The sequence below is a fragment of the Lepus europaeus genome, chromosome 21 (assembly GCF_033115175.1).
Source record: "Lepus europaeus isolate LE1 chromosome 21, mLepTim1.pri, whole genome shotgun sequence".
NCBI lineage: Eukaryota > Metazoa > Chordata > Mammalia > Lagomorpha > Leporidae > Lepus > Lepus europaeus.
In genome coordinates, this window is record NC_084847.1 from 13,013,847 (window position 1) to 13,032,995 (window position 19,149).

Consider the following 19,149-nt stretch of genomic DNA (forward strand, 5'->3'; position numbering starts at 1 on the left):
CATAAAGTTGCCATTTTTCTTCTTATTTTTATAGCTATTACCTCTCCCTGTGTGGTTTCTGGAAAACATATAATTCACGAATATTTTAAAATATATGTATTTTATTTGAAAGGCAGGAACAGAGACAGACAGATCTCCTTAAATGCCCGCAACACCCTAGGCTGGGCCAGGCTGAAGCCAGGATCCCAGAACTCCTTGGGGTCTCCCGCAGGGTGGCAGGGACAAGTACTTGAGTGTACCTGTCCCCTCTCAAGGGTGCCCATTAGCAGGGAACTGGGACAGACGCAGATAGGAGACTCCAACCCAGGCACTCTGATGTGGGGTGGAAGCATCCTAAGCAGTGTCTTTGGGGCTGCACCAAATGCCAGCCGCTCAGCAATGTTTTTGCTCTGTAGATAAAAATTTACTAAATCATAGAAGCCAATTGGAAGCCTGAAGATAATCCATACACTCTTGAATTCCAATGGAAAGGTTTGTCCAAGAGAAACAGGTAACAGATTCAAGATGGAAGAAAACTCTTTGAAAGTTTTACCAAAATTGTCTATTGAAAAGTCATGGGAGACGGCGTTGTGACATAGCAGGTGGAGCCACTGCCTGCAACGCTACCATCCCATATGAGTGCCAGTTCTCATCCCAGATGCCCCACTTCTGATCTAGAGCCATCATGATGCACCTGGGAAAAACAGCTGGAGGATGGCCCAAGTGCTTGGGCCCCCGTACCCCTAAGGGAGACCTGGATGAAGCGCCTGGCTCTTGGCTTTGGCCCAACCCAGCCCATTATAGCAGACATCTGGGGAGTAAGCAAGTGGATGGAAGATCTCTCTCGCTCACTCGCTTTCTCTCTCTGTGTCTCTCTGTGTCTCTGTCTCTCCCCGTAACTTGCCTTTCAAAATAAGTAAATCTTAAAGAAAAAGGAAAAATGTGTCACCAGCCATTCAAAATATGATTTAGCAGCCTCTCTCCATTCCCCGAGTAGGCTTCCCCTTGGGTCTCTGTTCCTCTTTGTGGTGCTTGTCTTTGACTCTATAAAAGGGAAAGGTTAGAACTGCTATCACAGGGTGGTTGCAAAGCACAACTGAGATAACTCTCCTAGTGCCTGGTACATTAACCTTTAGTAGTAGAAAAATAAGATTAGGAGGGTGGCAGTGGAAAAGTCACAAGCCACTGGCTTCATGTTAGCCCTGACCCTGCCATTACCCACTCCATTCTTTCCCTCTCCTTGGTTTCCTTACCATTGGGATCGGCATGCTGACATAGGTTAAGGCGCTGCCTGCAACACCGGCAGCCCATAAGAGCACCAGGTCAAGTCCTGGCTGCTGCACTTCCGATCCAGCTCCCTGCTCATGCACCTGGGAAAGCAGCAGAAGATGGCCCAGGTACGTGGGTCGCTGCACCCACGTGGGAGACAGGGTTGGAAATCTTGGCTCCTGGCTCCAGCCTGGCCCAGTCCTGACTGTTGCAGTCATTTAGGGAGTGAACCAGCAGATGGAAAATCTCTCTCTCTCTCTCTCTCTCTCTTTCTCTCTTTCTCTCTCTCTACCTCCTTACCTTTCAAGTAAATAAAACATTTTTTTCTTCTAAAAAGAAATCATTGAAATTCCTGCCAGGTTTATAGTCTAATTGTTCTTCCTTTGCTCTGTTCTTTCATCCTCTCGGAATCACAAAAATCCTTCGAAAGTGGACTGAAACCACCCCTCTGAGATAATGCCCACTGCTGCTGATGTGGTGAGAGTACGCGAGCTAGGCATAGACGGTGTTTGCTGGACAGCGCCCGAGGCACGATCAGTGCTGTGTACACGTCACCCGTACCCGTGAACACTATCATCCTCCATAGGGCAGGGACCCCGCGGTCCCGGTCAGGACTGGGTCCGGAGCACCCATGCCTGTGTGGGCACCCCTCCATCGGAACACATAGTCTTAGCTCCCTGCACCTTCACGCTCCCCAGGACCTCCCTCTCCTCGAGGACGGATGAAGGAGTCACTTCAGTCCCTCCCACCCCTGCAGTCGTCGGCGGGCTCTGTCCCCTTCCCCTCCACGCCTGACCCCAGAAGCCCAAACCCCGGAGAAACCCCCAAGCCTCTTTGGAACTGGAGCCTGGGGCCTGGGACCGCCCCCGTTGCCACGGCAGCGGTTCCGCCCCTCGCGCCGGCGATCTCGGGCGCTGATTGGCTGGGCGGCCAGCTCCTCTCGGGATGTGGCCGCCGCCGCCATTGTGCGGCGCTGGTCCCCTCGGAGGGTGCCGGCGGCGGCCAGTCCTGGGCCTCTGCCCCCTCGCCAGTCGCTGCCCCGGCCCGGGAGCCCGGCCGGCCCGGGACTCCCGTCCTTGCCGGTGCGGGCGCCGGCATGTGGCTGTGGGAGGACCAGGGGGGCCTCTTGGGCCCCTTCTCCTTCCTGCTGCTGCTGCTGCTGCTGCTGACGCGCAGCCCCTTCAATGCCTGCCTCCTCACCGGCAGCCTCTACGTCCTGCTGCGGTTCTTCAGCTTTGAGCCGGTGCCCTCCCGCCGGGCCCTGCAGGTGCTCAAGCCCCGGGACCGCGTGTCCGCCATCGCCCACCGGGGCGGCAGCCACGACGCGCCCGAGAACACGCTGGCGGCCATTCGGCAGGTGAGCACCCCCTCGGCCCTCGTGGGAGCTCGGGCTTGAGCTTGCCCTTCCGGGGCCTCCCTGGGCTGCTTTCCCACCCGCCGTCCGCAGGGACCCCTCCCGGAGCCCCGTGTCCCGGAGCCCCGCGTCTCCCCACGCAGAGTCGCTGCGCGCAGGACTCCGCGTTCCCAGAGCCTCCGGTGACCCGTGCCGGCGAAGGAGAAGGACAGTGACAGGGAGGGCCGAAGGAGGCCGGTTGAGGTGGAGTAGTCCGAGAAATCCTTTCTAAAGTAGTGACCCTGGAACTGAAGTTAGGAGACAGATCATCTGGGGAAACGGGTTCCAGGAACTGGAAACAGCAGGTGCAAAGGCCCGGAGGTAGGAATGAGATTATCAGGTGCATTCTGGTAACGGTGTGTGCGCTGCCTTCCAGGAACAGAACAAAGGCCGTGTCTGAATACTCTGGGGCACCCAGCAAGTGCAGTGGGGTCCTGGACAGTGAGCCTGGGTAGCCTAAATGGGTCACCCCACACAGCAGATGTCTTTCCTGGTCCTGAGTCACCTGCTTATCAGCTTCCTCCCCCGCCCAAAGACAAACATTCACACTCCCAGATAAGCAGCCAGATTCCCCATGGGTTGTTGCTTTTTAAGTTTTATTTTATTTATTTGAGAGACAGAGTTACAGAGAGATGTAGAGCTAGAGAGGAGAGAGAGAGAGAGAGAGAGAGAGAGAGAGAGGTCTTCCATCCACTGGTTCCTTCCCTAAATGACTGCAGTGGCCAGAGCTGAGTTGATCCAAAGCCAGGAGCCAGGAGCTTCTTCTTGATCTCCCATGCGAGTGCAGGGACCCAAGGACTTGGCCCATCCTCCACGGCTTTCCCAGGCCACAGCAGAGAGCTGGATCGGAAGTGGAGCAGCTGGGACTCGAACCGGCCCCCATAGGGGATGCTGGCGCTGCAGCCAGGGCTTTAACCTGCAGCGCCACAGCACCAGCCCCTCACCATGGGTTTTTGCATCCCGTTCTCACAAGGCACTCCTGAGACTCTTGGTACCTCCCAGCTCATGGCAGGCTCCTGATGGGTAACGGCCACAGCCTGGGCAGTGGGAGAGCTTAGTGCTGGAGTCGGCACTTCTGCATCTCTATAAATGTATCCGATTCTTGCATTTCTCTGACGTCATCTCGACTTTGCCTAGGTGGGGAACACTGACTCACTCGCTGCTCCTTCTAGACTTCAGCCGTCTGATACCAAGCCCCAGAGCTCTTTATCATAGATTAGAATACGTTCCAGGATGTAAAAACCTGGACTACCTGTTCTTTACTTTGCCCGTGTTGCATAAGGAGCAAGTTACTTAAGCCACCTCTGCCCCAGTGAGTGTCATGCCTGGGGTGCCACGGGCAAGCCTGGACCTCAGTTTCCTCATCTGTAAGATGGGAATAACAATGGAGTCTACAAAGAGGTTGTGCAGATTCCATGAGGGTGACCTCCAAGAAAAGAATCCGAAGATGGCTGGATTCCTTAAAGTAGAGATCCAAAAGTGACATCCGAACAAGGCAGGAGGCCCCACGTTGTGGTTTATAACCCACGCAAACTTCTCTTCGGCTCGTCTCCCCTTGGTCCTTTCTCTGGGATGGAAGAGAGACTGGGTACTTACTCACAGAGCGGCTGCGCGCCAGACTCTGCGGCTACAGCCAGGAGTGGCCCCGCGTTCCCAGAGCCTGTGTCCGAGTGGGGCAGGTGACCCGTGCAGGCGACACCTCCAGGGGAGGAGGGCAGTGAGGTGGACAATGAGCGGGAGGGTGGAGTAGTCGAGACGTCCTTTCCAAAGTCGTGGCCCTGGACCGGAAGTCAGGAGAAGGAGCCAGCCAGAGAGTCCTTACCTTGCTGCCCCGTGTGTCGACCCCCACCTGCCTTCACCATCCCATTCTCCTTCATGTTCTTCAGAACACTCACCGCTGGCGTGATGTGCCTGTCACACGTGGTAAGCCGTTTCTCTCCGCTGAGACGTAGGATCTGTGATCTGTGATCCTTGCTCATCCCTCTCTGGGCAGTGAGATACTGCTTAGAACAGCGCCTGATACATCGTAGGTACTCAGTAAATAGAAACTCTGATGTATGCATAGCCAAGAAGTCCACTGAGGAAAGACAGGCGACGATATTGGCCATCGGGAAACAGAAATCAAAACCACAGTGAAATACCACTGCACGGCCATCAGGAGGGCGACGGTCAAACCACAAGACAGAAACTAGCAAGTGTTGGCAAAGATGTGGAGTGTGGAGAAACAGGAACCAGCAGGGGAAACAGCCTGGCAGCTCGGAAAAGCGTAAACACAGGGGGCCAGTGTTTGGTGCAGGGGCTCGGGGGGCTGCTCGCCATGCTCCCATCTGACACTGGAGTCCCAGCCACGCCACTTCCCAGCCAGCTTCCTGCTCACGCACACCCCAGGAGGTAGCAGGTGACGGCTCAGAACTTGAGTCCCTGCCACCCAGAGACCCAGAGGGAGCTCTGGACTGCTGGCTTCCACGTGGCCCAGCCAGGCATTTGATGGTAGCTGAGGGAGTAGCATGCCAATGAGACCCACCGACTCAGAGAGGGCAGTGAACCCCCAGGAGGCAGGGAGGAGCGTGAATGGGAGCACCGTAGCTCACCTGTCGTGCTGAGAGCGCGGTCACGCTGGCCCCTACCACCCGCCAGCCGTGTGATCCGAGGCAGGTTTCCCGACCTCTTGTTGTCTCAGGTTCCCATCTGTAAAATGGGACTCTTACTACAGTCCCTGCCCTTAGCATGCAACTCTGGGGTCAAACGAGTTCATGCATTTAAAGCACTTAGACTGGTGCCTATCGAGGAGAATGTGCTCAATAAATCATAGCTTTTCTTTTTTTCTTTTTCTTTTTCTTTAGGGCAGAGAGAGATTGAGGAAAACAGCAAAATGTGAATATTTGTTGTCTTTTTTACTGTATACCCTGTATATTTGTACTGGACCATGACTTAAAACGTTTAAAAAAAAAATTAAAAATGTTGATCTTAATGAGCGTTTCTGCTGTCATCCTGATGAGGCAGCCGAGGAAACAGACATTAGGCGTCCGTCTCAGGAGTGTGGCTCACAAAGTTCAGTGTTCAAGTTCAAGTGCTGGCCCCCAGCCAGCACTGCTCACATAAGCAGAATGTAGCATCCCCTGGAAGCAGCCGGGTGTTTCTGGTAGAGAGGGTGGAGTTCAACCAAGAAAACGCTGACTCATCTTGTTGATGCCAAAGTAGCAAACTCTGAGTAATCAACAAACACCTGGACTCTTCAGAGCTGCTGGGCCCAGAGCGGGTAGGAGGGGAACGGAGGGGTGTGGCTAAATGTAGGTCAGCCACCGTGGTCCCTGAGTTAAAGCATCCAGAGGAAACGGAAGTTCCCCAATGGAACACTGAGAGGGGAAACTGACGTTTGTAGTAAGTCCGCAAGGTAGGAGTTGACATCGGTTAGCATCCACGGGACATAGAACAGCCTGGGCGGGGAGGGAGTCAGTGGGCCCAGCTCTCGCCCAGGCATCCCTGCTGGTCTTCCTGGGAGTCGGGATGCACGGTGACGCCGGTGGCCATTTGACACTAACATTCTTGATGCTTTTGTTAAGGCAGCTAAGAATGGAGCAACGGGCGTGGAGCTGGACATTGAGTTTACTTCTGACGGGATTCCTGTCTTGATGCACGATAGCACAGTAGACAGGACCACTGATGGGTCGGGCCGCTTGTGTGATTTGACGTTTGAACAAATCCGGAAGCTCAATCCTGCAGCAAATCACAGACTGAGGTAAGTAGTTGGTTGTCATGGAAACGTGCCCTTTCGCTTCGCATGGAGAGCCCAGATCCACACTGGACCCTTCCAATCATATCTTCTGTTCCAGGAGGGTTGTTTTGTTTTGCTTTGGTGTGTTTTGAACTGTGTACAGGTTTCCCAAGTAATAAGCCGGTGCCAGGAACAACAAACACAGCATGTATGTTTTTCATCTTTCCCACTGAGGCCAAATTTAGCCTCTGAATTATTCTCAAGATGATACTCTGTCTAGTCACTAACAGGACAGTTACTCTGTACTGTTAGTTTAATTATAGAATCATGAAGCTGAAAGCAGTTGTTTGTCAATCTTGCAGGTGCACCAAGAAACAAAGTGTCCATTCTTCTTCTTCTTCTTCTTCTTCTTCTTCTTCTTTTTTTTTTTCATTTTATTTGAAAATCAGAGAGAGAGAGAAGAGAGATAGAACCAGATGGAGAGAGAGCTTCCATCTACTGGTTCACTCCCCAGTGCCCATGATAGCCGGGACTGGGCCAGGTCACAATCAGGAGCTCAGAGCTCAGAACTCAGCATCTCCCGTGTTGGTGGCAGGGACCCAAGGACTCGAGCCATCATCCTCTGGATTGTCAGGAAGCTGGATGGGAACCAAAGCATGCACGGCTCGACCCGGCACGCCGCCAAGCAGGCAGGCATCCCAAGTGATGACGTAACCACTGCTCCAGAGGCTCACCCCAGGCTTCAAATCTTCCAGTAACATCACCTTAGTCCTTAGCTCTTTTTTTTTTTTTTTTTTTTTTTTTTTTTGACAGGCAGAGTGGATAGTGAGAGAGAGAGAGAGAGACAGAGAGAAAGGTCTTCCTTTTTGCCGTTGGTTCACCCTCCAATGGCCGCTGTGGCCAGCGCATCTCGCTGATCTGAAGCCAGGAGCCAGGTGCTTCTCCTGGTCTCCCATGCGGGTGCAGGGCCCAGGGACTTGGGCCATCCTCCACTGCCTTCCCGGGCCATAGCAGAGAGCTGGCCTGGAAGAGGGGCAACCGGGATAGAATCCGGCACCCCAACCAGGACTAGAACCTGGTGTGCCAGCGCCGCAAAGCGGAGGATTAGCCTGTTGAGCCACGGCGCCAGCCCTTTTTTTTTTTTTTAAAGATCTATTTCTTTATTTGAAAGTCAGAGATACACAGAGAGAGGAGAGGCAGAGAGAGAGAGAGAGAGAGAGAGGTCTTCCATCTGCTGGTTCACGCCCCAATTGGCTGGGACAGCCAGAGCTGCGCCAATCTGAAGCCAGGAGCCAGGAGCCTCCTCCAGGTCTCCCACACGGGTGCAGGGGCCCAAACACTTGGTCCATCTTCTGCTGCTTTCTCAGGCCATAGCAGAGAGCTAGATTGGAAGTGGAGCAGCCGGGTCTCGAACCAGCGCCCATATGGGATGCCAGCACTTCAGGCCAGGGCGTTAACCCGCTGAGCCACAGCGCCAGCCCCTGTCCTTCGCTCTTTTAACTCTTCAGCTCCTTACACCCAGCGTCTGAGGAATCATAAAATCCTAGGAACGGCGATATCTTAGATATAATACAGAATAGTATTGATGAAAGTGTTCTGTGTCTGCATCGGCCAGTATGGTAGCCACGCGTGGCCACTGAGTGTGTGAACTGTGGCTGGGGAAACTGAGGAAATGGGTTTTTAATTTAAATGTAAATGTAAATGTAAATAGCCACGTGGCTGCTATATTATACCCTAGAGATCTAGATCAACCCTGCATTTCAAGGCGATCTTGGACAAGTTAAATGGCGAGGACATTTAGTCAAGAGCAAATGACGAGTCCCTCAACTACCAGGATACGAATCTGTATATCCTAATTTTCAGTCTAAAGAAAAGCCCACTACACCTGCTGTTCCAGCTGCCCCCAAGGTCTCTCAACTCTATAAGAGTGAAAGTTCTAGGGCAAGCAAGTGAACCAGCAGATGGAAGATTCTCTCTCTCTCTCTCTCTCTCTCTCTGCCTCTCTCTGCCTCTCTTGGTCACTCTGCCTTGAAATCAATAAAAACTAATCAACATGTTTTTTACAAAATATGAGTTCTTTCAGATCTCTGATTTAATTCCTTTCTGGTACAGCTTACACCAATAGCTTCCAAAGCTAGTCCTGTCTGATTGTTCCCCAAGAGGGTTCTATGATCAAATAAGATCAAACACGAAGCCACGGACAATCCTCTTTGGTAAAAAGAGCCTCTGTCAGTCAATTCGTACCTTCAGCTTGTGTGTCTCAAATTTACGTGCCCACCAAACCCACACCCTTCTCCCCATTACCCAGCAGTAAACACCCTTGGACTTGATGTAGACTTGGAATAACTTTGGAATGTGGTTTTTCAAATCCCTCTCCTCCTGTCCTCTGTCTTGTTGAGAAGTATGTGTCCACTGTTACCCATGCAATTTTCATTTCTCTGCACACTGATCAGCACTCCCTAAATACTGACTGACTGACTGACCCAATGGTAAAGGTGCGGTCTTCCCTGACAATGACTTAGGCCTTATCTTCCTAGGATCTGAGAGGAAGTAAAACCAGTCACAGGAAGTGACAGTGCGGGCTGGGCAGAACCTGGCCGCACTCCCAAGTCCCGGGGCTGGGCTCTGAGCATGCTGTTGGCTGTCAGCAGACATAGCTGCTCAATGTGAGAAAAAGGCTGGGTTTGGCATTCTAATGGCCCTGCAGCTGATAACTGCAGTTAATACTTAAAATAAAACATGCGTAAGGGCCACATCACTCTTAAAAATCCTTTGAAAAGGCATCAATCTCTGTATCTTGAACACAACCAGTCTTTGCTTCTCAGTTGAAACAGGTTGGATTTTCTTTCATTAAACTTCAAATGAAGTCATTGGCTTGCGTTCAGGGACTGTGTTGTAGGAAAAGTATTTCCTCTAAAATTATGGCGTTTGTATATTGTGACATAGAATTATGGCATGTGTATATTATGTAATATATATATTTACCTAGAATTGTGCTATATATTTTATACACACACACATCCCAATATATGTATGGAAATTCATCTTAACCATAAGCCTCTGGGTTCTCCAGAGATGGCAAGTACTCTGTCCTTTGGTGAGTACTGTTACTAATTATGTTATTTTTTTTTTTTATAATTTTTTTTTTTTTTTTGACAGGCAGAGTGGATAGTGAGAGACAGAGAGAAAGGTCTTCCTTTTGCCGTTGGTTCACCCTCCAATGGCCACTGCGGCCGGCGCATCTCGCTGATCCGAAGCCAGGAGCCAGGTGCTTCTCCTGGTCTCCCATGCGGGTGCAGGGCCCAGGGACTTGGGCCATCCTCCACTGCCTTCCCGGGCCATAGCAGAGAGCTGGCCTGGAAGAGAGGCAACCAGGACAGAATCCGGCGCCCCGACCGGGACTAGAACCCGGTGTGCCGGTGCCGCAAGGCGGAGGATTAGCCTGTTAAGCCACGGCGCCGGCCACTAATTATGTTATTAAGTGGAAATTCAGTGATTTCCCAAAAACTAAATGATTTTTGTTGTTGCTGCTGTTTCCCAGTCAAGTATATCCGTGGCGTGGTTCAAGCACTTAAGAGTCAGTTATCCTTGGACCTTGGCATGGTTGAGGAAGGAGGTTGGGGACAACACGCTTCCCTTTAGCCTGGGGGACATTTGTAAAAGACTCGTTCCACTAAACTTTTCTCTTTTCCTTTCTCCTATGATGTACTGTTCCTTTTCCTTCTCTTGTAGGAATGATTTCCCTGATGAAAAGATCCCCACCCTGAGGGAAGCTGTTGCAGAGTGCCTAAAAAATAACCTCACAATCTTCTTTGATGTCAAAGGCCATGCAAATATGGTACAGTTTCTACCATGAACTTCGCTGTGTCAAAGACATGTCATTGCTAATCATTTCCAAAATTAACTAGACATTTTGACGTTGATTCTTTTTTTTCTATAATTACTTTCACAAATTATATCTGTTTAATGGATGTGTGTACAATGCAAAAATCCACATCTTTAAAGAAAGTCAGTTATGGAACCTTTTAACCTTACAAGCCCTGATAATCTACAACCGGCACAAAATACAAGAGTCAAGTTTCTGGGATTTGTAAAGCATTGAAACAAAAGAACGTAAGGAACAATTCAGAGGCTCATATGGAGAAGGCCAGGGATTGTACACGAGACGGGCTGCCCCTGCTCATCAGCTGATGGACAACCACGGAGTACAACATCCATATTCCAGGCTTCAGGTCACTGCCAGGATAGCTTTTGTGTAGTTTGTTCCTCTGATTTCTCTCTCTCTCTCTTTTTAAGATTTATTTATTTATTTGAAAGTCAGAGTTATAGAGAGATAGATACAGAGAGAGAAATCTTCCGCCCACTGGTTCACTCCCCATATGGCTGCAATGGCCACTGCTGGGCCAGGGCAAAGCCAGGAGCTTCTTTCAGGTCTCCCAAGTGGGTGGCAGGGACCCAAGCACTTGGGCCATCGTCCACTGCTTTCCCAGGTCATTAGCAGGGAGCTGGGTCGCAAGTGGAACAGCCATGTCTTGAACTGGTGTCCATACGGGATGCTGGCATTGCAGGCAGAGGCTTTACCCAGTATGCCACAACGCCAGCCTCCTGATTTCTACCTCTTTTGTATAGTTTTGTTATGCAGTGAGTTGAGTAGGTTATACTTTTATCAGAAAATTGGTATTTTTTTTCAAGTACATATGATATTTGAAAATACAATTTTGCTTCAATTTTATACTTCAGCTCATAAGAATATATTGCAATGGGAAAGTATGATTCACAAAATTACTGTAGTTTCTTCAAATAAGGATGGCATTTTAAAATAAGTTGTGTGCTTTAAATTTGCACTTTAAAAGTACAAATAAATTTTGTACTTTCACACATAAAAGCATATTACAGTGAACATGAACAGGGAACTGTGATTCAAATTATATTGTTCTCATATAACCAGCTTTATAGCTGTCAAGTAGGTTTTTGCCCCCTATTTGGCTTCCTTGAGTATTTCCCCCTAGCAGTATCTGTAACTGGTACTGGCCCTCTGCTGGTTTAGAAGTTGGGGGATGCCATTTTGTTTTGTTAACCCCAGGGCATTCATTAGAAGCCAGTTGTTAAAAACCTAAAATGGGAGCCTAAAGTGTACTCTCACTTTAGTACAGTAAACTTCCATTTTGGAAGAAAGAGAATGGAAACTGATGTGTTATTCTGGTAAGCTGACAGGTGCATACCTCCAGGCTTCCCAGCTGATTTGCTTCAGAATCACCTGGAATCCACATGTGAAAAATATGGATTTCTGGTCCGCCCTCCCCACAGGAGAGATTCTGCCAGTGTCTAGGGCTAGGTCAGGGAACCTGTGTTTTTAATGGGCGCTTCAGCTTCTGCTAAGGATGTGGCCCACATCTGGGAACAGTGACAGGGCCGCCATTCCTCCCACAGTGTACTGACCATCGTACTCTCTCAGAAAGAGAAAAAACAAAAAGGAGAAGGTGGAGAATTGTTGCTTTTTTAACATCCTGCTGTTTGAGTTTTCTGGATGGGTGCTCCCAGGAGTTGAGCCAAGACCGGGCAGAACATAGGGATCCAGCTCAGATGGTGTACAGGGGCAAATGTGGACCACAGACTGGAGCTCATAGAGTCCTGCAGACAAGACCGTGGGCGGCGGGCTCCAGCAGACCTTGACTGAGCTCAGGAACTTACTGCAGGGTCGCTGGGACCCTGACGGTTTCCTGGGTGCAACAAAGAAACTACCACACAGGGGTGATGTGAGAGTAAACTAACTAAGGGGGGTGAAGAGCGCAGGTGTAGTTCTAAGAGCAAGAACACGGTGGTTCTGTAGGCCACAGTTCCATCAGTGAGTGTTATTCAGACATCAGTAGTACTTCTGCTGCTTTCCTTCGGAGCGCAGTGCGTTTTGTTGCGTGTGTTGGGATAGGCGTGTGCGTGATGCTCCAAGAATTAGCCGTGTTGCACACCCACAGGACCTCTGCTTGAGTCTTGCTGCTGTGGTTAGCCTCTGCTGATACTAATGCTCTTAGCGTCACAAAGTGTCAATATTTAGATTCTGGTGTTTCTTCTTCATTCCTTAGCTAGACCCTGGCAACAGGGAACTTCTGTTCACCCGGAAGAACTGGGAGATCTCTCTCCTCCCAGACTATACCCCACCTTGTCCTATCGCTCTCCCCCACCACCAGGTTGGTGACAGACTGTGGATCTTTTCCATCCCTGGACTGAGAACAGTCTGTCCTCTCTCGTTCCCACGCCGGTCGGCTCGTGCTTCCTCTAGGAGAGGCAGAGGCTGATAGAACTGGGGCCCTAACAGAACTTGTCCTGGTGGCCAGACGAGGCTCTAAGGAAAGGTTGCTCTCGGCCTCTGGCCTACAGCCCGCCATGCTTTCCGCAGCATGTGACACGGGTGTGACAGCGTGTGACACGGGTGCGCCTCTCAGCAAGACGGGACAGAGCAGCTCCCCGCGTCTTCCCCTGTGCAGATAGAGCGGCCCTCTTCCAAAATCCTTGGAACCACCGGTGTTTTGGATTGGGTTTTTTTTTTTTTTTTTTTTTCCGAAGTTCAGAAAGTTGGCAGATTCCCAGTGAAGTAGTCAGCGATGGGACTCGAGTCTAAACAGGAAACTCATTTGTTTCATGGATACCCCATCCACCTAGACTGAAGGTAGTTTTATGCTTTTTTTTTTTTTTTTTTTTTGACAGGCAGAGTTAGAGAGAGAGGCAGAGAGAAAGGTCTTCCTTCTGTTGGTTCACCCCCCAAATGGTCGCTACGGCCGACGCAGCGAAGCCAGGAGCCAGGTGCTTCTCCTGGTCTCCCATGGGGTGCAGGGCCTAAGGACTTGGGCCATCCTCCACTGCACTCCCGGGCCACAGCAGAGAGCTGGATTGTCAGAGGAGCAACCGGGACAGAACCAGTGCCCCGACTGGGACTAGAACCCGGTGTGCCGGTGCCGCAGGTGGAGGATTAGCCTCGTGAGCCGTGGCGCCGGCCAGTTTTATGCATTCTTTTTTAAAGTTTGTGCAGGAATACATAGCGATGTGGACTTTCCACTTGTGATATCATTGTTGGCACTCAAAACACTTTGGATTTTGGAAGCATTTCTGATCTTGGGTTTGCAGATGAGGGCTGCTCATTCTGTGCTTCGCTGGCTGCAAGTCGTGTTTTCACAGGTGCTAAGTGCACGAATCTCTGTTCTCCAGGCTACGGATGCGCTAAAGAAAATGTATATGGAATTCCCACAACTCTACAACAGCAGTATGGTCTGCTCGTTCTTGCCTGAAGTTATCTATAAGGTAAAGTTCAGGAATCTTCTTGTACATAATGTTAGATTAATTTCTAGAGATACTAGATTTTAAATTAAAATTAAAACTTTAAGTCTTTAAAGGCAGGAATCTACTTCAGCCCATTCTTCTTTGTTGTTGATAGACTCATTCCAATTACTTTGATAAACATTCTCAGAATGGAAAAGAATTATGTGTCCCCACTTCTCACTAAATAACCAAAAATACCTTTAAAAAATAACACCTCTTAATGATGGCAAATTAAAACACGCACAAAAGTAGAATAGTACAAGGAATCCCCTTTAACCATGACCCAGCCTGTTTCACCCAGACCCTCAGCGATCTTCCTCAGTATCTTAAAGCAAATCCTCTCTTCCCTTCCATAAAAACTGCAGTCTTTAGAAAGCGATGCCTTTCCCCCGTCCAGAAACTATTAATAGTTAGTGCTTAATGTCAACAAACACCCCATCCGTGTGCACACTGTCACCTGGCTCAGAAATGTCAGGAACCGTTTTCTGTCTGCTTGCTGCTTTTATAAATTCTTTTTTTTTTTTTCTGATTTATTTATTTATTTATTTGAAAGTCAGAGTTACACAGAGAGAGAGAGAGAGAGAAAGGGAGGGAGGGAGAGGGAGAAGGAGAGAGGTCTTCCATCCGATGGTTCACTCCCCAGTTGGCCACAACGACTGGAGCTGCACCGAACCAGAGCCAGGAGCTGCTTTCGGGTCTCCCACAGGTGCAGGGGCCCAAGGACACTGCTTTCCAAGGCCACAGCAGAGAGCTGGATCGGAAGTAGAGCAGCAGGGTCTCGAACCAGTGCCCATCCCGGATGCCAGCTCTTCAGGCTAGGGCGTTAACCCACTGCGCCTGCAGCGCCGGCCCCACAAATTCTTCATTTAAATCAGGACCCTGATAAGGGCTGTGTATTGCAATCATAAGCGGAAGTTACAAGTTCTCTCTTTGCCTTTGTGCTGTATATATTGAAGAGGCCGGGCTAGACTGGGACAGCACACTTTCCCTTGTTATCTCCGTCACTGCCGGTGCGGGCTGGAGGCTTGATGAGACTAGGCCTGGCTGTTCCTGGCCGGTGTTTCAGGGGCAGGGTGTTTTCCCAGCATCAGGCACACCACACCACACCACACCACACCACACCCGGCTGACTCTTGTCTTCAGCTGTGCACACTCAGTGGCCAGGGGTTGCAAAATGTTGAGTTTGAATTCTGTCATTCCTTCTTGGTGTACTAGCAAGAATCCATCTGTAAAAAGAAAGTTCTCCTCTGCTACTTAGTTCCCCCGGCAGGCAGAGTATGTGCTTCGCCTCCCCCTGGATTTACCAGTTTCCAAAACAATGACTTGGTCCGCTAAGTAACGCCGTTGACCGACAGAGCATGCGTCCCGGGTGCTAGAGGCCAGGGCGCAGCCCGGCCAGGTACGAGCTGTCACTGGCGTGAAGAGGCCGTGGGGCCTTCTGACCCTTGGCCAGTGTTTCCCAACTTCCTTCACCACGGAGGCTGTGGCCGTGTGTGGTCAGTTCTGACTGCTCCATTTCCCCCGCCGCCCAGCCCTGCTCACTTCCTTCGCTCCTCACTCCCCTACCCCGTGCCCTTTCCAAATGTGCGCCATGGAGAGGACCCCAGCTCTCCAGGCCACCTTGAAATGGTCCTGTGTCCATCCTCAAGGAGTTCTGCTCTGTCATCTCTGGCCAGAACTTAATCAGCATCCAATTAAAAGTTTCTTCTTAGCTGTGGAACCTTTGAGGAGATGAACATGTTTACAAGGGACTGGACATCACACAATGTGTACGTGTGCCAAAACAGCAAATCGTGCCCACCCCAGAGATAGGTGCGATTTTTACATGTCTGTTAAAAAATGTCTTTAAACGTTTATTCTTAATGACATCATTAAAAGTCGACCTTGGGGGCTGGCGCTGTGGCATAACAGGTAAAGTCGCCACCTGCCACACCGGCATCCCATATGGGCGCCAGTTCGTGTCCCGGCTGCTCCACTTCTGATCCAGCTCCCTGCTAATGGCCTGGGAAAGCAGCAGAAGATGGAGCCCGAGTGCTTGGGCCCCTGCACCCACCCTGTCTCTCCCTAACTCTGACTTTTAAATACATAAATAAATCTTAAAATAAATTTGCCCTTGAGATGGTAATTTTCTCCTTGTGAGGATAGGATTGCAGCTCGATTAGGACTGTGGAAACGTGTTCTGTTCACAGCATACTGAATGCTTCACACCCATCGCCGTCATTTTTCCCAGAGGTTCTGTGACGGACCCATTAGTATACGTGGGGCAGCGTAGCCGCTGTGACCACCCGGTCGGAGTGATCTGAACTAACGGGAAGGAGCAGACTAGATGTGATGGTGACGTCATTGTCCGGAACTCCTTTGCAGATGAGGCAAACCGACCAGAACGTCATCACGGCGCTGACGCACAGGCCCTGGAGCCTGAGCCACACGGGGGACGGGAAGCCCCGCTACAGCAGCTTCTGGCGGCAGGCCGTGTTTGTGGGCCTGGACATCCTGCTCGACTGGAGCATGCACAACGTCCTCTGGTACCTGTGCGGGGTCTCCGCCTTCCTCATGCAGAAGGACTTCGTGTCCCCGTAAGTGCACGGTTTGGGGTTTGTTGTTGTTGTTGTATTCTTCCCCTGACACACTTCCAGAATGTTCTGGAAAAAGATGAGGAGGGTGGAGCATCCACGTTGGCTCCGCCCCAAAGCATACCGTGTCTGCGGGACGTTGGAATGGCACTAGCTTCCCAGGAGGGAAGGGTTCAGACGTGTCTCCCTGATTCCTGGACAGACAGACATTCTTGGCTATTCCGTGCATTTTAAAGAAGAGAGGAAACCGCCACACTGTGGTGACAGTGCCACAGCACTGGTTCCCCAGCTCCCTTTGAGAACCAACACAAGCCCCAGGGCAGAGCCACCGGGAGAATGTCCTCCGGGCACCAGCCTCACTCGCCCTGCGTCCCTCCCGCTCCCTGCACCTAACGTCTCTCTTCCCCATCTCCTAAGAACTCTGTCCACCGGCCATCCGTGTTCACCCCGTCTCCGCGCAGTTTGAGAGCTGCTTGTTTCTGCTCATTAGAGCTGTCAGCTTCCATGCAGCAGACGCCTGGTGAATGCTATGGTATCGCACGGTGCTTGTTGTGTTAGCGAGCTACAGCGGGGAAGGAGCAAAGCCATGGTTTTTGCCCTCACAGAGTTTACAGTGGAGGGGGAGAGATGCCAAGCCGTGAAAATTGGGTAAATAGGAAATCACAGCTAAGACGCGTGTTCTGCAGGAGAACGGAGTGCGTAGGCTATGTAGTTAGACCCTGTCTGCGGGCTCAGGGAGAGCATCCCCCAGGAAGTGACGGCCACCTCAGATCTGCAGGGAATGACGGGGCTACAGGGCAGAGAGGAAAGCCCTCGCAAGAGCACTGTGGCAGGAAGGAGCATGGTCTCTTGAGGCTTTGAAAGAAAATCCATATTGCACAGCCCAGAAGAGAAAGGAGGAGTGTGGGGTGGGGTGAGGTGAGAGAGAGGAGGAGCTAAGCCAGGCCCACCCGCAGTGGCTGCTGGGCTGGGGGTGGGGAGGGAAGCAGCAGGGTCCCAGGGAGCCAGTGGCAGTGCAGGGAGGTGTCCAGCCTCCACCTGCAGCGCAGGGGCCGCTCAGCAGGCTCTGGGCACGCTGGGTGCTCAGTGAATACAGGCCGAGGGGCCGTGATGGATTCCTGGGACAAGTGGCATCCTTCCGACAGGGCCAGTGTGTGCTCTCTCTCCAGGGACTACTTGAAGAAGTGGTCGGCTAAAGGAATCCAGGTGGTCGGTTGGACTGTTAACACCTTTGACGAGAAGAGCTACTACGAATCGCACCTGGGCTCCAGCTACATCACCGACAGCATGCTGGAGGACTGCGCACCTCAGTTCTAGACCTGGCCCCGGAGGCGAAGCTCAGGTTCAGAACCACCTGGCAGCTCCCCGCGGGGATATCCGCACACCCTCGGGCCAGCCCCGGCCCAGCACTGGGGGGCTCACCCTTGTCAGTAATTGCATTTTTTACCTGAACCAAAACAGACCCAGGTCGCAGCTGCGCCCCACAGGATGCGCGCGTTCAGCACGGCTGCTCTTGAAAGCCTCGGGCTGAAAGGAGGCACCAGGGCCCCTCCAGCGCAGCCAGCGAGGCCGAGCAGACTGCGCTCTGCGGCGGGGGGAGCAGAGGCAATGCATGGGACCTGCATGACCACGCGGAGGCGACGTTTCCAAACTGGCCACACTTCAGTAACTCCCGTATTTTAAATATTTGTCTTCGACTATATTAACGACGTACTGTAGATGTCAAACTTGTGAGAATACTAATAAAATCATTAAAAGGATCCCTGGAGGAAACTTGTGTTCCAAGTATCACATCACAGGGCCTAGGAACTTGGGGAAGCTGCCACGCGTGATCCAGCGAGGCCTCCATGTGCTGCAACCAAAACCATTGCAAAGGCTGGAAACCCATCCCCAGAATTCTTTAGGGTGCCTCGCAATAGGAGCTACTAACCACCAGGGGGCACAGTTGTACCGATTCAGACTTAGTAGACAGCTGTACAATGGATGATAGCCATGCACAGAGAATTAGAACAAATGGGAAGAGAGTTCCCAGAACATCTAGGCTTATCCTCATTTTACAAACAAGAAAAATCAAAATCTGGGGCCGGCGCCACAGCTCACTAGGCTAATCCTCTGCCTGCGGCGCCGGCACACCGGGTTCTAGTCCTGGTCAGGGCACCGGATTCTATCCCGGTTGCTCCTCTTCCAGTCCAGCTCTCTGCTGTGGCCTGGGAAGGCAGCAGAGGATGGCCCAGGTCCTTGGGCCCTGCACCCGCATGGGAGACCAGGAGGAGGTACTGGCTCCTGGCTTCGGATCAGTACAGCGCCGGCCGCAGCGGCCATCTGGGGAGTGAACCAACGGAAAGAAGACCTTTCTCTCTGTCTCTCTCTCTCACTGTCTAACTCTGCCTGTCAAAACAAACAAAAAATCAACGTCAAAAATAAAAATCTATGAATGGCAAGGGGCCGCCTCCCAGATCACACCGCCCGAGCTCATGACAAGTTTCTGGTTTACTGTTGGCCCAGAACCCTACCCTAGGCTTGACCTCACGGGCGGCGCCTGTCCATCCCTCACGGAAAGTATAGGGCGGTGATGCCGTCTTTTGGGAATGGAGGCACTGCAGCGTCAAAGTCCCTGACCCCCAGTCTCCACGGCTGGGACAACTGGGGTTCCAATCCAAGTGGGTCTGACTGCAGAGCCGCTGCTCCTAACCACCCACCAGGTCCACCTCCTAGCACGCATCTGTGGCTCCTGACCCTGCCCCCACCACCTGAGCTTCCTGGGGTTTTCTTAACTGACGTAACGATACTGAATATGAAGTTGATTTTTTTGAATTGTATTTATTTACTTGGACGACAAGCACAGAAGTTCCCATCTGCTGCTCCACTCCCCAGCACCTGCAACCCCAGGGCGAGGGCCTAAACCTGGC

General features: G+C 51.4%; 1 protein-coding gene across 3 annotated transcripts; it reads left to right on the forward strand.

Annotated features, from left to right (window-relative positions):
- Window positions 1-2,253: 2,253 nt before the first annotated feature.
- On the forward strand, window positions 2,254-18,028 carry GDE1 (glycerophosphodiester phosphodiesterase 1). Of its 3 annotated transcripts, none has more exons than XM_062180171.1 (6): window positions 2,261-2,605; window positions 6,205-6,380; window positions 10,089-10,194; window positions 13,557-13,649; window positions 16,032-16,243; window positions 17,410-18,028. In XM_062180171.1, exons 1-6 carry the CDS (start codon window positions 2,345-2,347, stop codon window positions 17,555-17,557), a joined length of 996 nt encoding a protein of 331 aa, XP_062036155.1. In that variant the 5' UTR covers window positions 2,261-2,344; the 3' UTR covers window positions 17,558-18,028. The 3 variants fall into 3 exon arrangements, with proteins under 3 accessions (XP_062036156.1, XP_062036155.1, XP_062036157.1); XM_062180173.1 differs by having other exon boundaries at window positions 2,529-2,605; window positions 6,209-6,380; XM_062180172.1 differs by lacking the exon at window positions 13,557-13,649 and having other exon boundaries at window positions 2,254-2,605.
- The last annotated feature ends 1,121 nt before the right edge of the window (window positions 18,029-19,149 follow it).